This window comes from Sinocyclocheilus grahami, unplaced genomic scaffold (genome assembly GCF_001515645.1).
Source record: "Sinocyclocheilus grahami isolate Dianchi unplaced genomic scaffold, SAMN03320097.WGS_v1.1 scaffold152.1, whole genome shotgun sequence".
Taxonomy (NCBI): domain Eukaryota; kingdom Metazoa; phylum Chordata; class Actinopteri; order Cypriniformes; family Cyprinidae; genus Sinocyclocheilus; species Sinocyclocheilus grahami.
Window position 1 is genome coordinate 1,204,497 of NW_015505331.1, and position 12,505 is coordinate 1,217,001.

The 12,505-nt window shown below is 37.6% G+C and overlaps 1 protein-coding gene across 1 annotated transcript in view; it reads right to left on the bottom strand.

The window, feature by feature from the left end:
* LOC107592369 (AP-1 complex subunit beta-1-like) overlaps positions 1–11,996 on the bottom strand; it is a 27,270-nt gene extending 15,274 nt beyond the window's left edge. Inside the window, exons 1-11 of the mRNA XM_016281870.1 lie at positions 11,895–11,996; positions 11,607–11,742; positions 7,537–7,782; positions 7,018–7,208; positions 6,463–6,684; positions 6,198–6,318; positions 5,576–5,671; positions 5,239–5,354; positions 4,789–4,954; positions 4,348–4,446; positions 558–817 (exon numbers count right to left, since the gene is read on the bottom strand). Of these exons, the coding sequence (XP_016137356.1) occupies positions 558–817; positions 4,348–4,446; positions 4,789–4,954; positions 5,239–5,354; positions 5,576–5,671; positions 6,198–6,318; positions 6,463–6,684; positions 7,018–7,208; positions 7,537–7,782; positions 11,607–11,742; positions 11,895–11,917 (1,676 nt within the window). The 5' untranslated portion in view covers positions 11,918–11,996. The remainder of the gene's footprint in view (positions 1–557; positions 818–4,347; positions 4,447–4,788; positions 4,955–5,238; positions 5,355–5,575; positions 5,672–6,197; positions 6,319–6,462; positions 6,685–7,017; positions 7,209–7,536; positions 7,783–11,606; positions 11,743–11,894) is intronic.
* Between the last annotated feature and the right edge of the window lie 509 nt (positions 11,997–12,505).

Consider the following 12,505-nt stretch of genomic DNA (forward strand, 5'->3'; position numbering starts at 1 on the left):
CTTATATAGACAGGTTTGTGGCTTTCCTAATCAAGTCCAATCAGTATAGTCAAACACAGCTGGACTCAAATGAAGGTGTAGAACCATCTCAAGGATGATCAGAAGAAATGGACAGCACCTGAGTTAAATATATGAGTGTCACAGCAAAGGGTCTGAATACTTAGGACCATGTGATATTTCAGTTTTTCTTTTTTAATAAATCTGCAAAAATGTCAACAATTCTGTGTTTTTCTGTCAATATGGTGTGCTGTGTGTACATTAATGAGGAAAAAAAATTTACTTAAATGATTTTAGCAAATGGCTGCAATATAACAAAGAGTGAAAAATTTAAGGGAGTCTGAATACTTTCTGTACCCACTGTATATACACACACACACACACACATATACACACATACATACACATATATTATACATATATAAGGTAAATGTAAAATAATAATTTAACTATAAATATATTATTAACTATAATAATATATTTTTTTATTTAAACAAATCTTTATTTCTGCTACTCTATACATAAAGTAATATAAGAAAAGAATATAAACAGAGACTCACGAGCCAGCACGAGCAGGAAGTCTCTTGTGCTGAACGCCACGGCTGCCCTCCACAAAAGCACTGGGAGGTTTGTGGTAGACTGAGGCCAGAGTACCAATGTGGCAGATAAGCTCCTCCAGCAGGGTGGGCTCAATCAGGTCCGTCTCCTCTGATATCAGAGGCTTCTCGGCCAGCACAACCTCTTTTGCCGCCACAGGGTCTGTGGAGAGCAGGCGCCAGTAGATGTAGCCACGGTCACGCAAGTCAGGATTATCAGAGTCCTACAAAGTTAAAGAGAGCAAAATACAGGGAAAGTGAGAACCCAATAGAGAACCTAAGGGATTCATACACTGTTTATGATATGAGAGTATATCATCTTGGAGGAAGAAAGAGAAAATGAGGTGACTGGTTCTTTCCACAAAACCTCATCTGAAGGACAGGGTCTTGTGTAAATAATGCAAAACTCCTTCTGAGCACCAATTCATCTGTGTGATAAGATCAAGTGGTATGCCAGCACCACCCAGAGCAAAACAGCGGTAAGAGAATTAGATCTTGAGGCCATAAAACAGCACCTGGGATAAAGGAGGACATTTGGTATTCTGACAGAACCCTGGCGGCGAATACAGCCTGTGGCACTGAACCTCAAAGTTAATAATGACAAGATTCAATCTCCGATCCCAGTCTGACAGCACAAGCTCACGGCTTCTCTGAATGTTAATGAATATTAACACAGACACATACATGCTCCCTAGCCGATACACACAAACATTAAACTAGTCTGTCATCAACATTTTCAAGTTTCCAAAGGTACATAAAAACAAGTAAATGTAAATCATATTAATTAAGTGGTTTAATCCAAATCTACTGAAGAGACATGAATGATTGCTTTGCATTAAAACTGAGTATTGACAAAGATTTCACGAATCAATTTAAATCTGATTCACAAGCTCTTGATTTGATTAAGTTTAGACTGGGATATATATGAGGTACAATGCATGTCAGTTTTTACAAAGGAAAATCTCTAATGCTGTAAACTATACAGGGAATCCTGTCAGTTGGTACATTACTATAAAAATAAAGATCTAAATCAATAACAGATTCCAAATTATATGGCTATTTATTTTTAGATATAATAATAAATACTCAAATAAAAAGTTTTTACACATAAGGTAGTTTTTATATCAACCTTTTAATGAAATGGCCTATAATTATGTTTCTACTCCAATTCGTTGCTGAAATATAATCATTGTAACTGTGGCTTTAGATTTATTCAAACATACAATAAATGAGACATCACTAACAGGTTAAGTATTTTTTTCTAGTGGACAGTCGCGCTATGGACATTGAATGGCTTTCCTGATTTAAATGCAACATTATGTGACATTGTTTTCAAGTTGTTTATTGACATCTTTCTGCAGTTGAAACACTGAATGAATTATTACATAAGACATTTAATTATTACATTTATATTTCTGTAAGCTGTATTCTTTCTTTCAACATCTGATGTTCATGTATGTTAATGTTTATTTCATGCTATAACTAGTAGGAGAGAGGAAGAGATCGGTTCACGTGCGCTCAATGCTGCCACTTGAACTAAGGCGGCTACAGTGATCTGTCAAGCCACATTAAAGAGCATCAAATCAGTATTCATTGTTTGGATTTTGTGATAAAACTTACAAAATTTGAAAGCTGATACTTTATTATTAAAAGTAACAAAGCACAAGGCTCATTGCAGTTATTGGACGGAGTTGCATTACAAAACGATGTTTAGTGAAGCTTTGTTCACACATCAAAAGATAACAGCATGAACTAAAAGATCTTTGGAAATTTTGGAATTTAAGTACTGATATTGCTTCATTAAAGGGGTCATACGATGTTGCTAAAAAATAATATTATTTGGTGTATTTGGTGTAATGAAATGTGTTTAAGTTTTAAAAAACGCATTATTTTCCACATACTGTACATTATTGTTTCTCCTCTATGCCCCGCCTTTCTGAAACGCATTGATTTTTACAAAGCTCAACGGTCTGAAAAGCGAAGTGTGCTGTGATTGGCCGAATACCTCAAGCGTGTGACGGAAATGTTACGCCCCTACCATACTGTGATGCCTTCTCCCGGAGCAACGAGACAAAAACATTAAAAACCCATTATAAACGAGCCATTTGTTGCATCCAGTGGGGACATAACTATGGATTATAATGACTTATACTGTGATTGCGTTGCATCGCATCGCGTAAACATAAAACCATGTCTGCATTTGTGATCTGAGAAATTACAAACAACAAGCGCTACTCTACACTGCACAAAACTCGCGTTTGAACCATCAGTGGCAAATTCTTTAAATATGAAAACATAATTACAGACTGAGTCAGAACAGCCGGCATTGTAGTCTACTCTTCTAGGATCAGGAAACAGTCCCCCATAAAATGCGCTGCACACATCTGAATATTTGGGTTGAATTGTTCTGGAAAAGTGTTGCAAATACAACTTAACCACTGATTTCTAGTCGTGTCCTCTTTTGGAAGGCCTAACAAAGTATTTTCACTTTCGGCACGAAACACACAGCATCTTCACAACATGGCGGCGGCGGTGGCAGCAACAATAAAGTTACGCCTTCTTTCTTTGCGTGAACATTTGGGCGGTGTTATGCAAATCTTCCCACATCATGGCGTAGACATGTGGGGGCGTGTTTGAACGAGGCGTTTTAGGAAGGCGCGGACGAGTCTTACCTTTTATAAAGAATATCTCTTTGGGTTTGAGACTTTAGTCTTTGCAACTTTATGGATCTTATCTATTCACGAACAGCTTGTAACACTCCAAAGAGAAAGGAAAACTTGAAATTGCATCATATGACCGCTTTAAAATGGAGTGATTGAAATGGATTAATCATCGTCATCACCACCCTCCTTTATATGATGAATATATTTTAATTAGGCTTTTATTTACACATAATTCACATACCGAGCAGCACCCCTACATAGAACACATCAAATATGATAAACATAAGCTCAATCGTGCTTGCTTGGTGTGCACGGTTTCAAAACTCTGGCCCACAAGCTCTAACCCAAATTGTTGGGGACCATCAGAATGCTTTACTATTTACATTGCATTAAGACACAAATATGTACATATATAATATATTAAAACGGAGCAGGTCATGTAGTCTAATAGGCTCACAGGAGCAGGACACTAATCCCTCTAACTCCTGATGCTTTTATAATCATCTTTTGCTTCCTGTTCACTTGACATTCATTTGAGACATTTTTACTAATTAGAAGTCTTCCATTTTGTGGTTTGTTTATCCTCTTATTGTCTGCCTGCAGTTACAAAAAGCAATTACAGCATTTTGCAAGAAAGAATAAGCATATTAGGGTAGAGATCTGCCATTTGAGGATGGCAACACCTCCAGAGAGTGCCCTTGAAGGTTTGAGCAAGTATAGGTGCAGTGTCATTTTCTCACTGAAACGTGTGCTTTGATACTCCCGTGTACTTGATATGTAGGGTGACCATATGTGCCATTTTCCCAGGACGGGTCCTGGCCAGGATTTCTATATTGCCTAAAATATCTAGGTTTTGGCTTTGTTTGCGTGTGCAGACCGATCGATGTATGACATCAAAATACCATACAGACGGTTCCTTATGCTTTCAAAATGCTCTCGAGGTATTTTTATGTCATACACCGATCGGTCTGCACACGCAAACAAAGCCAAAACCTAGATATTTTAGGCAATATAGAAATCCTGGCCAGGACCCGTCCTGGGAAAATGGCACATATGGTCACCCTATTGATATGTCCGTGTGGATATCTCACCTGTGTGGCGAGACTGAGTACTTGTTGCACCAGCTCCTGGGTCTCAGTGGGTTTCTTCAGGAACAACTTCACAATAGCTGTCAGCAACTGCAGTTGCACCTGAAAGAGAAGCGTGAAAAAAACATTAACACAGGGACAAATCCTGTAACATGATTTTCCAAGAGACAAGTTCATGTAAGTTTATTCCATTATTCACTAGGGTAGTATGGTATTATTGCAATGAATTAATTAATACCAAAATTTCAGTAGTCATTACCACTACCAGTGAAAGAGACCAATTTTGATATCACAGCAAAAAGTCATCCTATTACACAGTTATAGTTTTTCTTTATGCACATGGAAGCAACTTAATACACTGCATGCATAAAGCAAGTCTGCTTAATACAGCATTACTTATTTCACAAAGAGGGTTTTAATAAAGCAATTTGAATGGCACTTCACCTGTGTGCTCTCATCATGGAAGCCTTCCAGGAAGCTCTCCAGCAGCTCATCTGCATTGTCGATCCTCTCTGCGTACTCTCCCACAATCCAGATCATGGCTGCGCGTGCCTCGGGCTCATCAAGAGAGTCCAGGTTTTCACACAGAGTGGCAATCACGCTCTCATACCTGACAATACATTCAAGAAAAAAAACAACAGTGAAGCAGCAAAATGGCATAGTGAGGGTAGGCTGGGTTCAGTGAATCTTTATTGAATTCTTCTTCAACACATTTTATATGAAAGGCATGGCTGAACAGAGGCTGTGTCAGGACAATGAACCTCTAACATCTGGATAATGAACCTTAGCCAAACAGAAATAGGATGCAGTTTAGAGAGAGAAAGAGAGAAACAGCTTTAGTGACAAAGAGGTCAGAGACAGGGGAAATTGTACAACACGCACAGAGAAACCTACTTGTTGGGGTACTTGCGGAAGATGTCCTTGATGACCACAATGGCTTCCTGCACCACATAATTGACCTTGGTCTGAATGAGGTCAAGCAGTGTGCTGACACAACGCTCTGCTGATTGCTGTAACAGAGAGAGGAGATACAGAAAGAGAGATCAGCTGATCTGCTTAAGGATAAATGGCATCATCCAGAAATCAGTTAACCAAATAAGCAGTTGGCTATTGTTTCACATCAGGTTGAACCATTTCATTAGGAGCGGTGAACTTTACAATTAAAATGAACACTCATCAGACTGCCAGTGTTAATAATAATGTTATCCTAATCAAGGTCAGGCCAGCTCACCTCTACTTTAATTGCACAGCGGCCAATGGCTCGTACAGCTTTACGCACAAAGTCCACGTCCACTTCAGTGGCATATTCCTTCAGCTCAGCCAGCACCTACACCACCCAAACACACAGAAATTTAGCACAGACTCTCATAAGCATACATGACAAATGTTAATGTGATACACAGTGGGGTCCAAAAGTGAGTGATGTTAATATAACACAGACACTGATTAAACATTCAATAAATACAAACAATTAAATAACAATGAAAATGCTAAAAAAAAGAAGAAGAAAAGCTAAACAAATTTTAGGTATGACCTCTAAAAAGAATGACTTATACTTGATTTAAATTTGTCATGATAAGAAACATTGTCTCATGACATTAAAAATTAGGCAGACCATAAATATATTTTGCTGCTGTCATTAATGCAAAAGAAGAACAAACCAAATACTCAGACATTCTCAAATTCATGCTGATTTGTTATTAACACAGATGTATTTTCACTAGTATTCTCAGACTTTTGGACCCCACTGTATTCTGGGTAGTGAAACAGAAAAATGTAAGAACATAAATGATCATGCAGAGATCATGTTTCACATTAGTGAAGTGTAGTTGTATATGTGGCGTTTCATTCACCTGAGCAATGTTGGCCTGAGACGCCAGGCGGATCATGATATCCAGCTTCTCCAGCTTGACATAGATTGGGTCATTATATTTCACAAAGAAAACCTTCATCTCATGCTTCAGAATTTCGGGGCTGGTAAAAACACAGTATAAAAATGAAAAGTAAAAAATATTATAATTAAAGTTAAAAAAAATATATTTGTGCATTAATTTTTGAGAAAACCAAACCATCATCACTTAATATAAACAAATTTATTTACCTTAGCTCTGCACCTACCGTTTCTGTACGATGAGGTTAATGTTTCTCAGGGCAACATACTGCAGTTCAGCTTCAGCTGAGAGCAGCGTGACCAACGGAGGAGCAAGTTTCTTCAGAAGAGTGCCGTAATAGTCTAGATCTTTAGGAAGCATCTCCATGAACTTCATCAGAACCTTCACGGCAGACAGAACCACTGCAGAGTTAGCGTGGGACAGCCGTGGAGTTACACGCTCACAGATACTGTGGGAGGAGAGAGAGAAACATGCTTCAACAAGGCAGAGGAAAAAAATCTTTAAGGTCAAAGACAGGCTGTGTAGTGTGACATTGGCTGAATTAGTCAATCTACATTTGAACAATCCTATATTGTTTCTTAAAATCCCTAACTGAATCAACAGTGATTCAAAGCCAACTCTGATTTAATTAAACTCAGTTCAAGTAATCAATGTAAACAGTAAGTCCAACACTAGATTAGCTTTATTAGTGAAGCTAGTGTCTATGTATTATGTAGACTTCATCAGAGAAACCATTTAGAGTGCACCCCACAGGAGTGATGAAATAACATTGCCCTCTGACCTCTGTGACTCGCGATCGTCACGGGGCATGTAGTTGGCCAGGCAGTCGAGGATGAAGATCTGGCCCCACTCGGTGCATTCATTAAGGGCTGTCAGGAGCTTATTAATTGTCTGAGGGTTCAGGTCCAGAAGGTTGCTGTTAGGATGAGACTCTGCTATCTCGGACAGAGCCGCTACTGCATTTGCTACCACCTAATGGAGGGGGAAAAAAAGAAGCGTTAAACTCAATACAGTGGTATTGTGTGTGAATGGTCTCGAGTTTCGCACAACAATAGCATGTAATTACACACCATGGAGACTAAGAGAGAGCTAAATGGCACTAGTAAGCCCACGGATGCCCTTAAAACAAATATAAGTGCATGTGCAAGTGAATTAGTGTGAGAACAAAATGCACTCAGGGATATTTATCCAAGTTCAGAGATTATTCTTTAGAATATTGCCAGCATCTAACCAGGACTTAGATTTTATATTCCTTTCACATGTTTTATCTTATTTGGCTAGTTGGGTTATGATGCCCTACCATGGGGTTGGAGTCGGAGATCAGGTCTTTCAGGGTGTCCAGGAAGCCCTGGTCCTCGACCAGCTGGGCGTTAATGTCATGCAGCTTGGCGACACAAACTGCAGCAGTCTTCCTTACGTAAGGGTCTTCGTCTTTCAGACACTTCCTTAGAGGTTCACACAGGTACTCAGTGATCTTGTCCACTCGGATGCAGCCCATGGTGCGCACAGCCAGTGCACGGATCAGAGGGTTTGGATCCTCACAGTCCTGCAGGAAAGAACATATCAACACACATTAGCCCTAAAATACAGACATTTTCAAAAGTTTGGGGTCAGTAAGAGTTTTAAAAATGTTTTGGAAAGAAAAATGTCCTATTATAATTGTTGAAAACTTGTACCATTTAATATTTTTGTGAAAATACATTCACATATACACATTCACATATATATTTACTGCAGGATTGTGTGATGGTTCCAAACAGCATTTTTTTTTTTAAATAGAAAGATTTTGTGTAACATTATGAATGTTTTTACTGCCACTTTTGATCAATTTAATGCATCTTTTGATCGATTTATTTATTAGCTTATTTATATGTGTGCGTTCAAGTTTGTTGAATGTACATAAACATATGCCAAGCTATCAACTACTTTACAGAAAAACTAGCTAAGCTAAGTTGCAAAAATGCTACTACATATTTTCATAAATCAGGTTTTAGTTACACTGTGCAAAAACATATTAAATAATGTTAAATAATGTCTGTGAAAATATAATTTGCACAGAAAAAGAACAATGAAAGTCAATGGAAAGTCTCCACTATGAAAAAAAATGCTACTCCATTACTTGAAAGATACTTTCTACTGAAAAATTGCATATTTTAAAAACTAGCAATGAAAAAAGTCAACTGAGAAAACTAACAGCTTTGCTGTTTGCAGCACCACTAAAGTCAAGAAAACCAATCAAAAGTCAATAGCAAAACACAGCATCATAAAAAAACACTGATATTTAGGTCTCTCTTAAATCAGACTTAAAAGCCAAGATATAAAAGTGCTTCCTCAAAGCCATTTTACAAGCAATCAGAGAGGGGGCAGAGCGGATGATGGCTAGCAGTAAGTTATTCCATAACCGAGATCCGGTTATCGAAAAAGCCCTATCACTTTAGTCTTCATCTTTAGGCATTCATAATGTGTCTCTCGTTCTATTCTCAGGTGTGTGGGAAGTAGGGGTCGACCGATTATCGGCCTGGCCGATTACCGAAGCCGATATTAAGCCTTTTTATGATTATCGGTATCGGTCATTTTCAAAACCAATTCACCGATAAAATAACTTAATTTTGAAACGCGCTATTTGGCTCTGATGCAGCCTGTCAGAACTCACCACTCTGTGGCCTAAAGCAGTCTCTGCCCACCGCCCATCTGATTTGTTGGGAGTCACGAGTCAGACCAATCAATGCGGAATTCACTCTCACTCCAAAAGCGCTTGCTAACTGGAGCTGCTTCATTGATCATTGAGCTGCTCAGTTGTCTCTCAAAGGTAAGGCAGCAGCAGACGTTGCTTAAGTTGCAATAGATCCCAATCCACCAACGTTACACTGAAGTTGCAAAACACCTCAATATTATCTATGATTTCCGCGATGCAGAAAACGCAGACGGAATCCAGTCATGGAATTTACTGTATGACGCGGAATGTCACGAAATTTGTCAAAGTTTGGATGAATTAATCAAAAGTAGGTCAGTACACTGAAATAGAGTCACGATATGGACTAGTATCTGTAAATATTAAGCCGCAAAATACTATTTAAATATTAATCCAGCATGTTCTGCATGTCTCTGTGTATGTAAATGGCACAGATGCGCGGTGTTGTTTTCTACACATACAAAGTGTGCAACGCTCGCGGTGATTTCAGCTTCTGTCGTATCACTACATGAGGACATAAATACATGAACAACAGCTCCAGAACTGCTCTGACTCCTCCCTTCATGAGCATTTGACAGTTTCATTGGAGTAAAACTATCTTCATATCATTTACATAGACCTACAGAAACAAGTTCCTCATGGCAACCCGTCAAAATATAAGATCGGGTTAGCTTAAAGAAATTATCAGAAATATATTACTGTGGTGCAGTGATGTACATAATACAACTCAAGGATGAAAGTTTTCCGTCGCTACGACGGATTTCCGTCTATTGGAAAAAATGAGGAGAAAAGAAACATGTAGCACATTGTTGTTGTTCTGCCGGCAGACCAAAAATCCTCCCCGCCACGGCTGCAGCTTCTCACTGACAACATAACGCCGCTCGCATCATTCACAGTCGGATTATTAGCAGAGAACACAGAGCAGGTCTTGAATTTCAGGAGCAGGATTGCGGCTATTAATAACAATTGTACACTCATTCCAGCAGGTTCCGCGCTTATAACGCGATGACAGATGACGGAACTTATCATTTGCACGTGCTTTTGAGTCTTGAGAACTCTCATTTTCTGTGCGCCCACAGATCGCGATAAGGAGAGTGACAGATTTGAATAATTATTAAAGGAGTTTGCAAATTTGATATTGATTTAATACAACAGTTCAATAAACTAGTACTGCCCGATTTTGCTCTATTTCATCAACGAAAATAGTTCCAAATAAAGTAACAGCTCAGCCGCTGTGCATCTCTAAAAGCAAACACAGCGGTGTTTCATTCATCAATGAAAGTGCGTTTTTGAACGAATCTAGTGAGTCAGTGATTCATGATTACCCATTCATAAAGACAGTCACTTGCTTCATTCCTGAATGAATTAGCCATTCAAACAAACCAATTGAATGAATGATTCAGTGATAAAATCCGTGATTTGCCTCTACCTGCTGGCGGTTTTAGTTTCATTTTTAGGTATAATTGCAGTGATTTAAATCATTTAGTATTTCTGTATTAAAAATGTTATATTTAAAACATTAATCTCCACATGATTTTATGAATATAATTGCACTCATGCCACCTCTGAGCCTCGTTGAATGTCTGAAAATGTACCTACAAGCCACTTTTGTGTTCTTCTGTGCCACCTCTGTAGTACAAATGAATTTTTCATTAATACTAATTTCATGATTGGTAACTTATTTGTCTTATTCTACTTATTATTATATTGTTTTAAATAGAAATTTTAAAAAGCTAATAAACAAATTTTTTTATTTAACAGATGAAAATGATGCCATTGCAAAAGTAAAAAGAAAATGCCCCTGTAAATCACTTCACTTCATATTAGGAAGGCTAATTTTTTATCAGAATTTTTTATTATTGATCAGAAGGTGCGCCTTAATTTTTTTAAATTACAAGAAAAACACTGCTCTTAAACTGGGTGTGTGACAGGTATGACTGTGGAATGGTATTTGGCCGAGGAAAAATTCTCAGTCAAAATATATATTTTTTGCTTTAACCCGACTACTACAACAATTATTACAACTTTTGTTTAAAAGAATAATCACACAATACGCTATTTCTTCCATGTTTTAATTTTAATGGTAAACCCTTTGTTTGCCAAAAAATAAAAAGTTTAACTCTTTAAAATAAAGAGTTTACTGTGGGAGTACTACACTCAACCAACACCAGGGAAGGCAGTTTTTGTCAGAGCCCTTGTTATTCTTAATTTTGACATTCATTTTCATTTTTACACCAGACATGTATATATCGGTTCAAAATATCGGTTATCGGTCTACTTGATCTGTAATAATCGGTATCGGCCTTGAAAAACACATTTCGGTCGACCCCTAGTGGGAAGCCAGCAAAAACTCATTAGTGCTGATGGAGCAAGTGCCATGCAGACTGTACCATCCTATAAAGACTTCCTTTTCTAGTACTCAGAGAGATGAGAGTTTCTCTGCTGTTGCAGGCATATGTCTTACCTTTTAATAACTTCACAGTCCGGAGCGTGGGTTTTATCTGTCTGAATGTCAGAGCTTGTTTTATAATCCATATACATTACAGTTTTTTGCATTGGAGAGTAAATGAATATCCAATAATCTGTATCTATTGCCTGTGCAAACTGTAGGATAAAATATAAAAAATATATGTCTTACAATAAAGCTATTTGTCGATTCACTGATGTCTGAACTCTACCTTCACAAAGGTGTTGACTGCCATAATGGCCATGTCTGGCTGGCTCTTGGCATAATTCATCAAGTACAGATAGACCAGCTTCTTCAGCTCCAGATTATCCGTCTGCATGCAGTTCACAACATCAGGAAACAGAGCACTGGGAACAAAAATATTAATATCAGAACTCCATAAACTCATACTGTCCCAATGGAAATATACAGAGTAGCATATGAAACAGTGAACCATTCACACAAATGCTGCATATTTAACTGTGGAAAAACCATCAAGGTTAAAAATGGCTCGTCTTACCTGACATCTTTTCCCACTGTCATAGACGCAATGACCTTCTTCACTGCCTCCTTCTTCTTCTCTTTCTTATCACTGTTGAGCTCTGCCTTCAGCTCAAAGATCTCCCCTAAATTAGAAATGCTTAAATATTTTTTATTATTATCGATGTTGAAAAAACTTGTGCTGCTTAATATTTCTGTTGAAATACATAATAAATGTTTTCAGGATTTTTGATTAATAGGAAGTTCCAAAGAACAGTATTTATTTGAAAAACAATTTTTACTATTGTGTAAGTCTTTACTGTTACTTTTGATAAATTTTTGCTGAATAAAAGTGTTTATTTCTTTAAAAAAAAATTAAAAAAAATATATTACTGACTACAAAACTTAAAAAAAAATGTATGAATATGTATGTGTGTGTGTGTGTATTAGAGCCCGACCGATATGGGTTTTTTGGGGCCGATACCGATATTAGGGCGTAACAAAAGGCCGATACCAATATATCGGACGATATTCTTTGTATATTATAGTACAGTACCAGTCAAAAGTTTGGACACTTTCCCATTCGTGTGTCCAAACATTTGACTGGTACTATATATAGAATACAGTATATACATAAACAGAATATATATA